The sequence below is a fragment of the Petromyzon marinus genome, chromosome 50 (assembly GCF_048934315.1).
Source record: "Petromyzon marinus isolate PM22_M1 ecotype Great Lakes invasive population chromosome 50, UKy_Petmar_22M1.pri1.0, whole genome shotgun sequence".
Classification (NCBI taxonomy): domain Eukaryota; kingdom Metazoa; phylum Chordata; class Hyperoartia; order Petromyzontiformes; family Petromyzontidae; genus Petromyzon; species Petromyzon marinus.
In genome coordinates, this window is record NC_133716.1 from 356,368 (window position 1) to 375,733 (window position 19,366).

Here is a 19,366-nt window from a genome sequence, read left to right on the forward strand (position 1 = left end):
CCAACAGGGCTGTAAACGGGAGATGGTCACCACCTCAATGCTCATTTGGGCAAGAAACCATTTGAACTGTTTGAGATGAGAGCTGCAGAAATATCTAAATGGCACCAAATCCCCCCGCCCACCAAGCTCTGGGGGTCCTCCAAATATGAAGGTGTTATCGGCCAATTCATGAGTGTGTATACACGTGTGAGGACACCGGAGTGCCTGCAAAAAACCCACGCGTGCAAGGGGGCAACACTCTATCCCGTGGTGATGGAACAGGTGGAGCCCACCGTTGCTGTACCACCTGCTCCTGGCCAGCCAAGCCACAGCTCTGCCTCGGATCCACCAACTCTCGCTGCTGCCTCTGCAGTCCATGATTACAGGCTGCCACCTCCAGCGTAGCCTCCACCGCCCGGGATAAACGTTAACCACAGGCCTCAACAAGACTCCCTCGGAGTGCATCGTCGTTGTCTTCACGTCATGATCGGTAATTTAATGGCGCCGTTACGAGTCTCGCCTGGTATACAGGAGGTTATGGGTGCAATCCCGACCCTGACGCCTGCATATTTAGAGTTTGTGGTGTCTCACCTCCAATGGTCGCGTGGATTTTTCTCCGGGTCCTCCTTTTTCCCCTTCACATTTAGAATCATCACGCATTTATATAATAAATGTCCACGTGATAAGCCACTTCGTTGAGCTGTCATTTGTGGCCATGTTACTTCTGAAAGAGAGCTACACAGCTCAGTGGGCCTTACCTGGTAAAATAAAAATAGTTAAGCGTTTACCAGTTTTTCTTTCAATGGCGGTAGGAACAGCAACGACACAATTCCTACAAGGCCGTCTTCGTCAGCGAGCATTAGCGCTGATTGCGAACGAATCCCAACGACTCAGCGAAGCTTTCCTGGATTTTGAAAAAAAAATGAAATAAAAACCCCGCTAACGCGAGGGACCTGTGCATCAGAGAGAAGTTTAAGGGGAGGTGAATAATGAATGTAAGGAGCCGCTCGCTCTGAAAGGGTTTTTAGGGAGCGGTGAGTTTGACTCAGCCCAACCATCCCTGACCGCACTCTCTCAAAGCCGACGCGGCAGCACTTAAGCCTTTTACACGCACGCACGGACACGGCACAGACAGACGCACGCACGGACACGGCACAGACGGACGCGGGCACGGACACCGTGCGTGACGACGCCATGGCTGATGACGATGGCACCCGCAGTATTAACCAGGGTGCCTGCTCTACCCGAACCGCAAACCTCTGCAGGGAGTGGAAACCACGCAAATTCTCTGCTCTGCCAGCGCCCCGGTGCGGCGTGGTTTAATTCTTTACCACCGTGGTACCGGGGCGGCGAGAGCCTTGGGATCGGAGAGACGCGAGCGCTCAAGGAACTCACTCGTCGATGGTGAAGCAGGCGATGCGCTTGGCCAGCCCACGCCGGCGCTCCTCCTCCAGGGCCTCGCGGCCCAGGAACGGGACGGACGACTTGAGCTTGCAGGTGAAAGCCAGGCCGGCCTCGAGCGGAGAGTCGTCCGTGCGGAGGTCGGCGTGCCAGTGGCGGTAGCCTGGGGGGGGCGGGGGGGGGGAAGTGGGGGGGACACGACGGGTAAACGGCGGTGCCGGAGCGACGGAGCGGTGGAGACACCGCCAGGGGCCCTCAACTCACGCGCTTCCGTTTGTGCCAACGGCGTCACGAGACGCAGCGACCATTCGGATCTCTCACGGAGCAGTCCAAACGATTCGTGGAAGTGGATATCGCAGAGCTACCTCCGAGGTCCCTTCTTCGCGTGACCTCTGGCCCACCATACATTAGGGGACAGCACTTTCCCACCCCGTCTGCCATACGAACTACTTTTTTGCGTGTTAATTAGTTGTCCTTCTCCGGCACCACCGATTAGCACGGTTGGCTAGGTACGGTGCTAAAGGAGTTCAACATAGGTACATATACGTACATGACAGTAATGTTCATCGTGTGAACCGGAATTAAAGCGATGGGTTTTATTTTTTTTGCACAATCGTTGGTAGAGGCCATCGACTCAACTAGACTTGAGAATCAGTTTTTTTTTTTTTATCCCAGGCGGCTGAAACCTGGATTCGAACCCAGGTCCTGAGCCCTGACGGGGGTGGGGGACCCTTGAAAGGAATGCCACCTCGCGACGGTGAGCCCCTCGCCGGCTCACCCTTCTCGATGGAGAGCGAGTCGATGGCGCGGTAGCCGGCGTTGGCGATGCCCAGGGGCCGCCCGGCCTCCATCACCGCCGCGTAGACGGCATCGCACGCGGCCGCGGGCACGTGCAGCTCCCAGCCCAGCTCCCCCACGAACGACACACGCATGGCACGCACCTGCCCCCGCGACGGGGGGGGGGGGGGGGGGGACACACGGCGGTCATTCCGTTAGCGCAGGGGTCGGCATCCAAAACTAACGACAAGAGCCTTTTTTGTTCGAATTCGGCAAACGGTTCAATGTTTCAAGAGCCGCCATGCTCGTGAAAGCGAGACGCTCGTTCGTAAATAACGTCACGAGGCAGTCCTTTGAAGGGCCGCGTGCGCTCCCGGAGCCGCAGGTTTCAGACCCCTGCGTGAGCAAAATCGGTGGCAGCAATGTCCACGTTGTTCACCGGTGGCTCTGCGTGTGTAGCGTGGGTGAAAACCGTCGAGCGTGACGATGGCCTGCGACTTCATCTTCTTCGGAGGACGGCTGATGTTGGCGGAGAGCAACAGCTGTAATTTTATATTGAGTTGGTTGATTGGTTCGCAAAAGCCCATCTTGAATGATTGGGCCTAGACAAAAAGATTTTCGTGCGATTACAATTTTTTTGTTTTGGATCGATCTGAAAGTACGCCGTCACGGGGAGTGACGTGACGAATATTTACGTCCCGTCCACGCTTTTCCCACTAAGAGTGGCACCCCAAGTGGCATCGAGTGACGTCACTTTGGTAAGCACGAAAACACGTTCAAATATTACAAATTAAAAATGGTAAATTATCTGAAACTCCAAAACAAATCCAAACATTTTCTCAAAAGTCTAACTTTTTTTTACCAAAAACTCATTCCTAGGGGGTGGGGGGGGGGGGTATGCACGGGAGGGGCTGAACCCAGGAAGCCTCACTGCTTAACGAGCATGGCGATCAGGGCATGTTGTAGTTCTCAGCGCATCCCTGCGTTGTTCTTGAGCCGACCCGGCCCGGTTCCAAGTGTTTGCAGAAACGCCGCGCACGAGCAAGGCTCTCCCAGACGAGCGAACGAACAAATGCAAGGCAGGCAAAGCTGCCGGCTGCCAAGGCGCCATCGGGTGACGATAATCGGGATAACGAACCCAGGGCCAAGGGGCGGCGGCTTCCCACACCTCCGAGCATGACGCCCGCACGGCTGCAAAGGGCAGACTTGTTACGCCGGGCTCAGGGCCGGGCTCGAGGCTCGTTAGGACAACACCGAGAGGGGGCCAGAGAGCGCTGCCTAAAGGAGTACGAGCGGAGGCGTGGCGTGTGTGTCTGCGTGCCCGTGTGTGGCGCGGATGGAAAAACAGCGCACTGGAGCGGTGGCGCGGTGGTTAGCGCACTGCGCTGCGAACCCGGCGTCCGAGTTGGATTCCCGGCCAAAGCTATTGTCACGAGACGGATATCTGAGCCGGTCCTTGGCCTCTTCTGGATTCGCCCAGAATTAAATTAGTTCCTGGTGCGGTGAGTCAGCAAAGGCATCCGGGAGTGATGTTGGCCACACCACCCTCTCATGCGCTGTGACGGTCTTCATAGGTTCTCACTAATAGCACCTGCCCCCACAAGTATGCTATACCGGGGATCATTATCTTTGTATAGGTGTGGCAAGCAGTAGCGTAGTGGTTAGCGCACTCTACTATGAACCCAGCGACCTAGATTAAGATTTTCGGCCACGGCCAACATCAGCGGTATCAGAAACAATCCTGGTTTATCCCTCGGTGAACCCAGCCAACAATAAGAACCTAGTGCCTCTGATGTAAGCACGGTTGACTATGTATGGTGCGAAAGAAGCTCAGCACACAAGCGCAGTGTGCAAACAAGTTCAACATACAAGTGCCGTAAGTGAACAGCTGGCGCTGGCATCACACACTCACCTCGTGCCCAGCCGCCTTCACGAGCTTGTGCGTGGAGAAGGGGAAGCTCTCGTTGCTGAGATCAGCATCCAGAACCTTTTCCAAGACTTCCCGGCTGCAGACACACACGGCATCCTTGTCACCTACGGTCACCTCCTCGTCACTCTGCTATTGCTACTGCGATGGTTGCTGTTCCTGTGAACTGTCCACTCCTTGGCTGCTCCACCCCATGTCGGCGACTTGTTCTACCGGACCGTTTTCAGAGTCAGAAGTTGAGTGTCCGAGTAAACTACCTGCTGAGCTACGCGATTCTGTTTCAAGGGTGACTGGGCCAGCAGACAGACACACGGCAGCAAGAGTTACAAGTTAATTAATGAACACGATATGAAACGTAAAATAATTCAAATTAAATGACCTTACCAAACAATTCTGTACATTCGCATTTTTGTATTGTTCTGACCTCAATAATGCTTAAGAGAGTAGAGACATGACAGAGCGGTGATCCCCAGGGAAAAGACTCCAGTTGGTTCAAAGACTTTGAGCAGCAACAGCAGCTACAAAAACGCTTTTAAACCAAGTAGAGTACAAAATCTAGGATTTGTGACCAAACAATCTCTTTTTGTTTCATCCATACTGTATTCTACCATCATATTGCAGATCACAACTACAAACTCACCCACCCACTCATCCACCCACTCACTCACTCGCTCACCCGCCCACTCGCCCACCCGCTCACCCACCCACTCACTCGCCCACCCACTCACTCGCTCGCCCACCCACTCACTCACTCACCCACCCACCCACTCACCCACCCACCCACACTCCTTTTTCTGCTTCTTGCCCTCGCACTGCTCAGCCGTGGAATTCCCTCCCATCGCCCCCTTTCCGTGAGCTCTTCTAGCACTGCTTGATTTAAGAAACGTGTAGATTCTAATCTCTTACACAAATGTGACAGCGCTGCTTGATGATTTGGGCCTGTGCTCAGCAACTGTGTAAACAACAAAAACTAGCAACCAAACAACGTCGTGATTTCCTGTTCAAATGAGCATCGAGGCACTACCTCCTCTCCTGAGCCCTCAGCCAGTAGTGGAAATGACACATCCTTATGGCAGGGGCGAGTCTATCCACGGGTCAACCACTGTTGACTTCCCCCACAACGTGGCATCTATTTGACTCTCATTTCATGGACCCAGATGGATGATGGCCCGAGTCAGTCCTCAACCGGTCAACTAATACTCGCACATCTTGCCGCCTCTCTACATTAAAGTAGAGCGCAACGCTGCGTACGCAAACCATCGTGTATCCGCCATGACCAGCGAACCGCCCGTAGGCCGTACGCTGTTTGTGTACGGCGTGGCGGTCATTTTCTATGGACGCTCACCTAACCGACTTTTTTACAGAACCTCCTGCACCTCGGTCCCTAGCGAATCAGAGAGACCGTTGTACCGTATCGTTTTAGTCCATCAGCCTACGTATGTATTGCATGTATGTTCAACTTCTTCCGCACCGTACGTAGCCTTACCGTGCTAATCGGAGGTGTGAGGGAAGGACAACAAACGAAACACAAAAAACATTTCTAAAGAAATTAGTTTGCAATCTAGTTTTAAAAGTCCATCACTCCAGTGGCTTCCTAATATCAGAAGGAAGAACGTTCCAGACGGCCGCAGATGCGCGTCTGAAAGCGCACGATGCAGTGATCGTCTTTGTTCGATGGCCAGCCAAAAGCCGCTGCGAGGTTGGCCAGACTTAGCATGGTGGTTTATGGTCCTTGATGAGATCAGCGAGGTATTGTGAGTAAGGAGTGTGACTTTACCATGTATACGAGCCGTCTTAACTGGTTTTGTCTTTGTGGGTTTCATTAGCAGAATGTAAGCAGTTAAACTGCTGCTTGGTTGCCTGATGTTACAGGCAAGAGCATTCCACACACACTGTTGAGTCTGTACAGCACTAGACAGTACATTTGTATTAATAATAGAGGAAAAATCATTATATGCAGCCCGATGTCATTCCACTGCTAGATGAAGGCTTCCCGACATTGTGCTAGTCACGGGGGTTGTTTGACCATACTTCACCACGTTGGTTGGTGCGGTTTAGCGAACGGGGGGCGTGGAGTACCTAGGACTTGTGCAAATGTCATTCGCCACTGATGCCAGCTGTGGCCGTCAATTTAATTCCAGTTGCTGGGTTTACAGTGCGGTAAGTCAACCACTGCGCCACCACTCCCTCCACCATGTATGCATTCAATAGACAGCCGTCTGTCTCTCCACAATGATGCAAAATAAATTCTGATTCTGATTCAATCAGTCATTCAACTGTGAGAGCTCATGGAGAATAACAAATACACTGTGCGTCTTTGTCAGGGATAACTTCGACAGTGTACGCACGTATACATACATAATCCATAATAGAGGTTTTTGGGTTAGATCGCATAAATATACGTTTGTTGTTAAACCCGCCACCACCCGACACAGCTAATTTAGTTAGGTGTGTCAAGTAAACAAACATGGATATGAAAATTAGTGTAAATATGCTTAAGCGTGTGTGTGTGTGTATGCAGATGAGTACCTGGAGCGGTGTGTAACTATCAACACCCCCTCATGTGCCGTGCTGTGCCGGTCTTCACAGGTGCTCACTGACAGCGCCTGCCCCAACACTCTGTTTAAGGCTACACGGGGGGCGGGGGGACCTCTATTCGTTGTACGAGCGCCGTCAAACCGCACCTGCGAGGGCCCTGCACGCTGAGGAGTCCCAAGCGAGGCGAGGTGTCGACGAGACGACACCTGAAGGCGCCGTCCTGCAGCACGGAGCTCACGTGGGACCAGGCGTGCTGGGCCGAAGCGCCGCCCACAGCCAGGTAGAAGCCGTCACCTGCGGCGCACCCACACGGCGCACGCTCAAAACCGCGGCGGCGGTGTCGGAGCCACCGTGGCAGTCGTCAATAGCAGAATATCGCAAGGTCGGAATCAGGATATTTGGTTATGCTGGAGGAAAAAATGTATAAACGTGTGTTGTTTGGGGAACAATGGAAGGAAGCGGAAAGAGAGGAAGACCTCACAGAGTGGATTGACGATGACGACGACGACATCAGCGACTGGTGCCAGAAAGATGTGGCACTACCGTGAACATACGCATTTTGTACTTCGATACTCTATGTATTTTTATTTTTATTTAGTGACTTGATTACCTTTCCTATTATTTACACCGCTATCGATTTCTGTACTGTTTGTTGTTGTAACTTTGCTGACCCGCTCCTACTGGACATCTGTGAAAAAGAGCTTCATAGCTCATCGGATTCCTCCTCCTCCTGCAAATGAAGATTCCGATTCTGCACTGGCGACACGTAAAACGGGAGCGTGTGTATCAAGTGTTGAATGTTTCGAAAAGTCAATTGGGCAGGACACGCCAGAAGTGGCGTGAGCGAGAGGTTGCAGGGCTGCGCCTGTACCTTCACCACTGCATGACAACTGCAATGCTTAACGTCAGCTTTGCGATCTCCCTGATAAGACACGCCAAAGCTATCGCCCCCATCTGGCAGACTCAGGGTGCAAAACAATAGAGCTGAGCTTGCCCACACAAAATCCGCGAGGGCAGCGTCGGGGCTGATGGACAGGAAGAGTAGCAGCCAATAGACCCAATTGTGTACGTGTGCACGTAAAATAAAACCTTGGATTGGGAGCATAATTCGTTCCGGAAACGTGTTTGTAATCCAAAGCACTCGTATATCATACACTCGTATATCAGTTGTGATCACGTGACGCTCGGCAGACAAAGCGTATACGTACTACTCGTATTGCAAGACCTCGCTCGTTTATCAAATTTATATTTATTTAAATTGTTTGCTCGTCTTGCAAAACACTCGCAGACCAAGTTACTCGCAATCCAAGGTTTTACTGTATGCTGAACTTCTTTCTCACCGTACGTAGCCTTGCCGTGCTAATCGGAGGTGCGGGGAAGGACAACAAACTAAACACAAAAAGCAGCTCTAAAGAAAGGCGTTTTCAACCTAGATGATTTAAAAGTGCATAGCTCCAGTGGCTTCCTAATATCGGAAGCAAGAGCGTTCCAGACGGCCACAGAAGCGCACTTGAAAGCGCCGCGCGATGCGGTGACCACCGCCTTTGTGCGATGGCAGCAGCCAAGAGCCGCTGCTGCTGCGAGGATGACCACCGGAGTTTGCGTGACGATGGTTTGTGCTCCTTGACGAGATTATCAAGGTAACACCACTGCGTTGCGTGTCACCAATGGAAACGAGCTGCAGCCCTGCCGTTGCTCGCTCACGCCACTGCTGGTAGAAGAGCTTCTCCTAAGGGGAGCTCAAGAGAGCCCCGATAAGGTGCATTTGGGTACCCTGGGAAGAGGTGTGAGTACCCACACTCTACCCCAAGACATCTTATCAGACTTGCCTTTCCATAAAATCTAAAAAAAATTGTAAATAAAAACTGTCTCTTTACTCGTTATTTATTTTACATTTTGTTATTTACTACTTACCTTTCTTATGCTATTCGCTGTGCACGGTTGCACTTGATTGTGCGCGCTGTTGTAATGGACTCTGCTCAGGCGGCATTAGCCACTGGGGTCGTGACGGGTTTCTCTTCCGGCTCCTGCTGCTCCGTGCCCTCCCTGGCACCGCTTCCTCCCGTTGTCATGTGCACTGATGCATACTTTATTGAGGGCTATATTGGCACGTAAAATAAAGATTGATCGATTGATTGATGTGACCTGCTGGTCGACCAACTGTCATGCATCCATTTATACTGCTGGCCGATGAGGACGATGAGGAGGACGATGAGGAGGACGATGAGGAGACAGATGAGGAGGACGATGAGGAGGACAATGAGGATGATGATGAGGAGGATGATGATGAACGCCGTGCCATGGCATGGCGAAGAGGAGGCGACGCCGCTCTGGAGCGTCCGACTGCTCGTTGCACAGATTCACGGTTAAAATCCTGCAGGAGGCTCTGATGATATATTATTACTCCTGCAGGTGTATTCATCATAAATTATGCGCCGTTTTCTTCACAGCAAACGTGAGAGTTCCCCCCGACATGATTCAGAAGTGAGTAGGCCACCGTGTGCCAGTTGTCCTCTAGATTTGCCAAATTTGGAAGATTACACCGCAAACTACTCCATTGGGATTACACATAGCAGTCTGAAGCGTCAGAATCTTTATTTAGACTGCTGGAGCAATCCGATGAGCTATGAAGCTCTTTGTCACAATGTCCAGTAGGACAGTCACCGCCCCCCTACAGGCAGACTCAAGCCTGCGCGTAGGCCGGGTGCCGAGTCACCTTGTGCTGCGCAGGGGCAGCTGCCACTGTGAGAGCTGCCCTTTCAAACACGTGTCGAGGTGAGATGTCGCGTGTAGTGCTCCGAGACGTCCCCGGTGTGAAGGAGGGCGGCTCTAATCAAACACACGTCGCTCTCATCATTAACACTTTCCCATTCCGATGACCTACTTGCACATCGTCGCCGTTTCTTCCGATTCCATTGCGCTGACGTACACATACGTACACATATGTCATCGGAACGGAATCAGAAGAAAAACTAAAATAAATAGGCCAAGCGGGAGGTCGTGTGGTACAGGTTGACGCTAGCTATCATAGAATGCGGTCGTGTCACTACAGTTCTCTGCGGTGAGTATGACGTCTTTTAAAAAAACTGTGCTATTACGCCTCTCTAAATTAAATTAATGGTAAACGCTTGCGCGATTAGCGATTCAGCGGTCAACGGGACACCCACCCTGCAACTTGCAGTCATCTCAGAATGGGAATAGGGTCAACAATGCTGCTGAGAATGGTGATGATGATGACAACGAGAATGACGATACTGATGATGTTGTTGCTCTTACCCTCGAACTCGGGAGCGAGTGGGTCGTCTCCTTTCCCGGGTGCCACACGGCTCACAGTGAGGTCGCCCTCCACCCCGCCACGAGGATTCAGCAGACACGTGTACACCGTGGCACCTGACAAAGCACGAGCGTTTAGTAGACACGTGTACACCGTGCTGCCTGGCAAACCGCTCACACGCAGGAACACAAAACATGCGACACGAGACGCAACCACAATAGACAAGCCCGGGATCTCAGCGGTTGCTAGCCCAGCGCTCTGACCTCCGAGTCACCCGGTTACCCCCGCGCCATTTCACGCTGTAACGGTGCAATGGCACAAGTGCAGCGTGGGTTCACGAGACAAACCGCATTGGATTGAACGTGGCTTACGATGGAGTCGGTATATTTATTTCATCCGGCCACACACACACACACACACGAGTCCTCGCAGCTGAGAAGCATCTGGAGGGTTATGGGGCAAGTCGTTGCGAGAGTGGACCGGCACTCACAAAGTAGAAGGAAAACAAAAACAACCTCCAACCTCTGATGATAACGACACGGTTAACTGCACTAATTCCCAGGAGGGATGGCACCTTGACATTCTTCGCACTAAAAAAAATAATCATCATAACACCCACAGAGCAGCTGTGCTGCCCAGAAATCCTGCACGTGTCTGCAAATTGCAAGCAGAGTGCAATTCGTGTCGCATAAACAGAGATTTAAGAGCAACGTCTGAATCCAGGTCTCAGTCGCAATGATTACACCAGCGAGTTGATGGTCTCGGCCCGGGTCAAGGTTGACTGCAACAACAAAAAATCCTACAAAAGTAAAAAAAAAATTCAATCAACCATTTCCCATTCCGATGACGTACACATACACATACGTGTATGTACATACGTGTACACGTACGTCATCAGAAAAAAAAGAATAACTTCATTAGTATCGACGCTCCCACAAGGCCACGCGGGAGGGCGTGCGGCACAGTTTGGTGCCAGCTATCGTAGAGTGCGGTCGTGTTGCTACAGTTTACTGCGGTGAGTAACAATGTCTTTAAAAACAACGGCGCTACGTCTCTCTAAATAAAATTTACGCTGAGCGGCTTGCACGCTCAGAGATTCAGACGTCTCGGAAGGGGAAAGGATGAATTGGACCTGACCCTGCTCTGAGAGGTAAGCTGTATTAGGCGGCTGGCACAAGGTGAACCGCTATTTTCACAAGAAGGAGAAACTCTTTCGTGTTGAATGAGAGAGGCCTACTGAAGCGACTCAGAAGTAGTTATTTACGGGACATGTCTGTCTATACCTCGTAAAATAACTCAGAAAAAGTCAAATTGTTGATGTTTTCCATTTTTCCAAAAAGAGCGGTACTAATTTGATCGATTCCAGACGGATAATGGGCCATGGTGATCGCCAGCCAGGAATTGAACTCGCATATTTTACGATTGCGAGTTGGGTGCCCATTCCACTGTGCCAACTCTCATCGAAGGCAGAGTTTATGAATCATTGTCATCAAACAATGCGGACTTCCCACCCAGAGGAAATAATTTCCTCAACCGGTGGCTATGAGATGTTAACAACCTTGCCTAGTATGCAGGAGGTCGAGGGCTCGTTCGCGACCCTGACACCTGCTGTATATTTGGAGTTTGCATGTTCTCCCCGGGGTCACGTGGATTTTCTCTCTGGCTTTTCCCTCCACATTTAGAAACATGCATTTAAATTACTTAGATTATTTGGCTTCTTAAATGTCCACATGCTGAGCCACTTCGTTGAGCTTTCATTTGTGACCAGGTCGCTTCTGAAAAAGAAGCTAATAGCTCAGTGGGCTTTGCCTGGTAACATTTAAATCGTTTAGTTTTATTTGTATTTTTTTGAGTGATTTTCTTACCTTTCATATACTTTGCACTCATATCGTGTTTTTGTATTGTTTATTGTTGCAACGTTCTGACCCGGTGCCCCTTACTGGACATCTTTGACAAAAGAGCTTTATAGTTCATCAGATCGCTCCAGTACAAATAAATATTCTGATTCGCACGAAATAAAGATTCCGATTCTGAGTCGCCGTGAGACCGGGATTTGAACCCCACGAGGCGGGGTCTCCGATCGTCGAGCCGCCCTCTGCTGGATGGCAGCGCCACCTCGGATGAAATCCGGCGATAAAAAACAAAACATCACCAAACACAGGGCAAAAGCAGACGACTGGTAAATAAGTAAACGTTAAAAATGGGACAGACGGAGTTTGGTAGCGCCGGCGGCGAGTGATCAATGGCGTCGATACCCGGCGGTGATTAAACACCTGGTGCCAAACGCGAGTTAACGAGGGCCGCTGCTGGGGAAGGGGCCCATCGATCAGCGGTGGGCGGCACGCGGACGTCACGACGGCGTCCCAGAGGCAGCGCGGCAATCAACGGGGGCCCGGTCACAGAGGGAGGCCACAGAGGGAGGCCCCAGAGACAGACGTGGAGATGGATACGGAGACAGAGAACATACACTGAGGGACACACGGGGAGAGAGACACGGACAGATAGAGGGAGACATGGAGAAAAACACTGAGAGAAAGTAGGACAGATATGCGTGTATATGTATGTTGATATTAAGTTGAACTTAAATTTAAAGCTTTCGTGACTGCAATGATTAATCTTCTTTGGTTCTTTCGGTAAAGTCACGTAGAATGAGAATAAAATAATAAATTGATAAAATAAAATAACACAATAATATTCTCACGACGTTTCGGCCACAACACAAGCGGCCTTCATCAGGTGAAGGGACGAGAATATTATTGTGTTATTTTATTTTATCAATTTATTATTTTATTCTCATTCTACGTGACTTTACCGAAAGAACCAAAGAAGATAAGTTGAACTTCTTTCGCACAGTATGTAGCTAACCGTGCTAATCAGGGGTGCGGTAACTCCCACCTCTTGAGATATGCACTGAGACAGACAAGCAGAGAGATACCGAGAGAGATACAGAGACAGACAGTGAGACATGGAGAGAGATGTGGAGAGAGATATGGCGGTAAGTCCCACTGAGCTATATAGCTCTTTTTCAGAAGTGACCTGGCCACAAATGATAGCTGAATGAAGTGGTTTATCGCGTGTAAACGTATAGCAGCAAAATACTCTAAACGTGTGATGTTGATTCTAAATGTGGAGGGAAAAACCGGAGGACCCGGAGAAAATCCACGCGACCACGGGGAGAGAGAGACACGCAAACTCCAAATATACAGCAGCAGGCGTCAGTGTCAGGATCGAACCCACGACCTCCTGCATACCAGTTACGCTGGCGCGGAACTGGAGTCTTGTCAGCCCAGGAGAAGCCCAGTTTCCCTAACCCATCCAAATGCTCATGCCATCTGTCTCCCTGCCCGATACGCAAATGAGGCTCTGTTTAGCTCAGCGCCTGCCACGTTGATGAGCTGCTTTCAATTATTCAAGTTTGGCTTTCCGAACGCACCCCGACCCGATCTCTCGCGCAGCATCTTTATTCCGATCGCGTAGATCCCCCGGATCCACCCTCACCGCCTGCCCTAGGTACGCACAACTCTTTATGCGTGCTCGCTCTTATCCAGATCGCACGGTGAAGAGGGATCTCGAGACAGACGGGCACGTGAGAGACGTGCATGGCAGAGAGAAGAGAGAGGAGCACGTGGATGGGAGAACGTGCGCAAGTTTAGGGAACGTGGAATTGACCGTTAAGGAGAGGACGTGGGTCGTGGGATTTGAACCGGGTTGATAGCTGGCGGCGGAGGTTGACCCGAGAGATCCGCTCGCGTTTCAGCTGCTCCCGTTTTGGGCATCACGTGACCATGAGGGATGACGGCCTCCATCAAGCAGTGCACATCCACACACGCATGCACACTCGTACAGACTCACACAAAATCAAGAGATCCCCCAGAATATCCTTTAAAAGACTGCTGGGGCAAGTGCTGTTAAGCGAGCACCTATCAAGGCCGGCACGGCAGACGAGGGGATGGGTGGCCAGCACCACGCCTGGCCGCCTTTTTCTCCCCAGTGGTTAAGTGTACGCATCGCACCAAGTACTCATTTCATACTGAGTCAAACTCGGAGAGGCCCAAGATTGTTTCAGATAATCGTCACTGGTGATGGCCATAAGCGGGAATCAAACTCGGGTCACTGGATTCGTAGCGCGGTGCGCTAACCGCGACACCACCGCTCGCTCTTATACACACATACAAAGACAAAGATCCCCTGTATAGCCTTAACAGACTCTTGGGGCAAGTGCTGTTAGCGAGGACCTATGAAGGCCGGCACGGCACACGAAGGGGGTGGGTGGTCAGCACCACGCCCGGCCACACTCACCCACTGGCTTGGAGACGTCAGCTGTGAAGAGCCAATCGGCAGCTTTCTTCGCGTCGGGTCCGACGAGGTAGAACTTGCCAAAGTACGACATGCTGAACACCGCGACGGCGTTCCGGCACGACACACACTCATCTCGGATCTACACGCGATGCGAGCGATAGTACAATGACCTCATCGCCATCATCATCATCATCGTCGTCGTCACCAACATCATCAACGACATCATCACCGACATAACCAACATTAGCAGAGCATCATCGCCATGATTAAAACTTCCTGATCACCATCATCACCATCGTCGTCAAAAGCATCTTTATCATGAATAGCATCAACGCCATTGTCCCCATCAATCACCATAAAACTATCATGACACTGCTGGTGGAGCATGGTAGAGGTTCTGCTAATGAAGCTGCTGCTGCTTTCGCTGATGATAATGATGGAACTGCCAGTGGAAATGGAAATACTGCTGACGACGCTGTTGCTGCTGCTGTTGAAGATGATGGTGACACTGCTGGTGGTGAAGCTGCCAGTAATAGTGGTGCTGATGATGACGATGCTGATGATGAACACACTGGTGGTAGTGGTGCTGATGATGACGACGCTGTTGCTGATGATGATGAACACGCTGGTGGTAGTGGTGCTGATGACGACGCTGTTGCTGATGATGATGATGAACACGCTGGTGGTAGTGGTGCTGATGACGACGCTGTTGCTGATGATGATGATGATGAACACGCTGGTGGTAGTGGTGCTGATGATGACAATGCTGTTGCTGATGATGATGAACACGCTGGTGGTAGTGGTGCTGATGATGACGACGCTGTTGCTGATGATGATGAACACGCTGGTGGTAGTGGTGCTGATGATGACGATGCTGATGATGATGAACACGCTGGTGGTAGTGGTGCTGATGATGACGACGCTGTTGCTGATGATGATGATGAACACGCTGATGGTAGTGGTGCTGATGATGACGATGTTGATGAACACGCTGGTGGTAGTGGTGCTGATACATGACGATGCTGTTGCTGCTGATGATGAACATGCTGGTGGTAGTGGTGCTGATGATGACGATGCTGTTGCTGATGATGATGATGAACACGCTGGTGGTAGTGGTGCTGATGATGACGATGCTGTTGCTGATGATGATGATGAATACGCTGGTGGTAGTGGTGCTGATGATGACGATGCTGTTGCTGATGATGAACACGCTGATGGTAGTGGTGCTGATGATGACGATGCTGTTGCTGATGATGATGATGAACACGCTGGTAGTAGTGGTGCTGATAATGACGATACTGTTGCTGATGATGATGATGAACACGCTGGTGGCAGTGGTGCCGATGGCGATGATGATACACGGGGGACTCACCACGTGGTGATGGGGAGGGAAGTCGAATGTGTACTCGTCCGACAGGAGGCTCTTGTATTTGTAATCCTGGTGGGGCTTGTGATCGTAGGAGCCATAATAGTCGTAGGGGAGAACCTGCAACATGCGACACACACACACAGCATCACTGACACATGGGGAGAACCTACAGCATGCGACACACACACACAGCATCACTGAGACATGGGGAGAACCTACAGCATGCGACACACACACGGCATCACTGAGACATGGGGAGCCACTACAGCATGCGACACACACACAGCGTCATTGAGACATGGAGAGAACCTACAGCATGCGACACACACACACAGCATCACTGAGACATGGGGAGCCACTACAGCATGCGACACACACACAGCAGCATTACTGAGACATGGAGAGAACCTACAGCATGCGACACACACAGCGTCACTGAGACATGGGGAGACACTACAGCATGCGACACACACACAGCATCACTGAGACATGGGGAGACACTACAGCATGCGAAACACACACACAGAGCGTCACTGAGACATGGGGAGAATCTACAGCATGCGACACACACACAGCATCACTGAGACATGGGGGGACACTACAGCATGCGACACACACACGCAGCGTCACTGAGACATGGGGAGAACCTACAGCATGCGACACACACACAGCATCACTGAGACATGGGGAGACACTACAGCATGCCACACACACACGCAGCATCACTGAGACACAGCAAAGGGCCTGGAAGACCCAAAGGTAGACCTCATTGCTACTTCTCAAGGACACTGGTGTAACCATCAATTTCATCAGAACATCAACATAATTCAGTGCAACCAACATTATGGACCATATAAGAGACAAACAGAGACCCATAGAGACACATAGAGAGCCATAGAGACCCATAGAGACACATAGAGAGCCATAGAGACTCATAGAGACACATAGATACCTATAGAGACCCACAGAGACACATAGAGACACAGAGATACATTAAAAACAGTCACAGTGCAATTGTTGGGCCCCCTCACATCACATGGGCCACAGTGGCTATCTTCTCCCACTTCACCACGTTGGTCAGTGCGCGTTGATGAAGCCAGGAAGCAAGGACGTGGGAGAATATTGGTACAGCACAACCATTGCTTTTCTGCAATGCCCCATGCTACCCGCAAGCAAACCCTACAGCCTATAGCACCTGTTATGCAAGATCGTTGCCCATCCAATCACTATCCATCATCAACCCCGCTCAGCTTCCAGGATCGGAGGCGATCGGGCGCATTCCGTAAATTTACGTGGCTCGTTAAAAATTCAAAGATGCTACCCCCCACTGTCACGAGCGCTGTTTATTGTCGTAGCAGTTGGCTCATTACTGCCACCAGTGTCCCACGCGCAGCGACAATGAAGCCGTGATCAAAACGGGACGCTTGGAGTTTGAGCCGCGGTGTCATCCCTCAAGGTCGGTGTGTGGACAAAGCCGGTTTCCTTAGATGCGTCCTCACAAGAGCGAGGGAGTGTGCCTGCGTGCGTACGGGTGGCGCAGTGGTTGGCGCGCTGCGCTACGAGCACAGCGACTCGAGTTCGATTCCCGTATCAGCGATTCCTGTGACTAAAGACACAAAGATAAAGATCCCCTGTGTAGCCCTAACAGGCTGTTGGGGCAAGTGCTGTTAGCGAGCATTTATGAAGGCCCGCACGGCACACGAGTGGATAGGTGGCCAACACCACGCCCGACCGCCTTTGTCTCCCTAGTGGCGATGTTTACACATTGCACCAGATACTCATTGAGGCTGAGTGGATCTAGAGGAGGCCCAGGACCGGTTCAGATAATCGTCACTGGTGTTGGTCGTGAGCGGGAATCGAACCCGGGTCGCCGGGTTCGTAGCGCAGCATTGTAACCACAACGCTACCGCTCCCCCTTTTATAAAATTCGACCTCGCATCGGCGATTCCCGTGAGCAGAGACAAACACACGCATCCCATCCCACCAACTGAGTAAGCACTGTAATATTTATCACAGATGTGAACCTCGCTTATATCAGTTTCTGTTACAGTGCTTTACTGTGCTCACGGCTCAATGTGGCACAAGTAAAACAATTATTTTGTCTTGACAATTAACCAATTCAAAAAGTCAAAGTGCCCCCTTATCTGAAACACACATTGGGGGTTGGCACAGCTGTGCTGGCGGCCCTTCAGACAGTGGTGGAAAATGTCCATGATGGCATGGTATTTAAGGAATCGCGCCATCATGATGAGATTGTTGTCCACTAATCTCCCCCACCCCTGGCGCCGATGATTAACAATGGAATGAGCCAATCAATGATTAATTAATTAATTTCTCCTGCGGAAAAACGTCGGCCGCGAATGCCGCTTTGGCTGCGACGGACTTGAGGCGTCAAACGTTGCCAAATCGCAGCCGCCAGCAGGGAAATCAATCCAGCTCACCGGGTCTCCAGCCCTTCGCTCGTTCTGCCGCTCCTCGCTTGGTGCACAATACACGAACACACAACACTTACGAATGATGTCTTCTTCCAGGGGTGGGGTGGGCGGGGTGGGTGGTCATTTGGGATGATTGGCGTGCGGCCGGGTTCTCTGCGCTTCGGCCCTCGCTGCGCTTGCCACGGCGTCACTCGGTAAAGGAGGGGAACGCCCCGGGTGCACGGCACTCGGAGCTTTGTTCCGGCCGATTCCATCCAGGTCGGTGAACCAGTGAAATATTCCCGTGCCCGGCGTATCACATCCACTTTGCCTCTCCCTATGGCTTTGGCTACGAGCCTCGTATGCCTGTACGTTGAGCTGCATTCTCACCGTACGTAGTCAGCCGTGCTAATCGGAGGTGCCGCCGTACTCCAGTATATCGGCGACCCGGCAAATGTTCAGCGAGCGCTCAAGCTCTGCTATGGTCACGAGGACGGGGAATGATCAGAGCACGCCGACTCCTGCGAAGTGTGATAACATCACGTGAGTGGCCGTCAGAGACCCGGTGACAATCGCCGTTTGAATGATGAAGGCGTTGCTGGCGGAAGAGCTCGCTAACCCTGGCATCGCTGGCACTTCACTCAATACCAAAACCCAGACGACCCACACCCTTACACGTGGCAGCATGCGCATGGACGTACGCGATTTCTTATCCGTGCCAATTGCGTTGCGATGAACCAGTACTCAGTGGCCAAGATGTGCCGGTATGAGACGGTAGGCCACGCCGGTCACTGTCCACGACACCAAACTCATCTCTTTAAAACAGTTGTGTTTAGTTTGTACGGTGAAGCTCAACGTACGTACGTACGCACGCGTGAATACCGGCACGTTGACAGAACGCCTTCTACGCCCATGACGCCAAACGTTCCCGTGGAGGGGAAGCGGGGTGAGCATGGCCTACAGCAGGACAAGCAGGTTTCACAGCGGCAATTCTACATTCACATTTCGACCACTGCTCACTTCCGTCTCCCGAGCCGCAAGCTGATCCACCACACGCGGCTCTGTGGAAGGGGCGTCACGTAGAACGCGCCACTACCACAGGCGTAGCAAACAATAGCGGATGTCTCCCGTGCTCTGGCGACAACTATCAATATATACACACACACGCAGATATATATTATCACTTGGCTCTTTGCGGAACGCCTGGGTACTGTTTAACTCTCGGTCTGTTCCAGGTTGGCCACCCCTGACCTAGAAGTTCAAACACCCGCCCCCCCCCTCCTCCGCCTCTGATCTCTGCACCTGACGGGTCCAGTGATGACGTCGGCCTGCTGCTGCTGCTGCTCTATTGAAGACCCGAATCAGGTGGATTGCTCCACCTGGCAAAT

General features: G+C 51.5%; 1 protein-coding gene across 6 annotated transcripts in view; it reads right to left on the reverse strand.

Moving 5' to 3' along the window:
* SARDH (sarcosine dehydrogenase) overlaps positions 1–19,366 on the reverse strand; it is a 103,267-nt gene that overhangs the window by 48,124 nt on the left and 35,777 nt on the right. For all 6 annotated transcript variants that reach the window (XM_076074729.1, XM_032973222.2, XM_032973225.2 and 3 more), the window contains 7 exons: positions 15,568–15,681; positions 14,196–14,334; positions 9,899–10,012; positions 6,769–6,916; positions 4,070–4,163; positions 2,159–2,321; positions 1,375–1,543 (listed from right to left, as the gene is read on the reverse strand). In XM_076074729.1, coding sequence (XP_075930844.1) covers positions 1,375–1,543; positions 2,159–2,321; positions 4,070–4,163; positions 6,769–6,916; positions 9,899–10,012; positions 14,196–14,334; positions 15,568–15,681 — 941 coding nt within the window. The remainder of the gene's footprint in view (positions 1–1,374; positions 1,544–2,158; positions 2,322–4,069; positions 4,164–6,768; positions 6,917–9,898; positions 10,013–14,195; positions 14,335–15,567; positions 15,682–19,366) is intronic.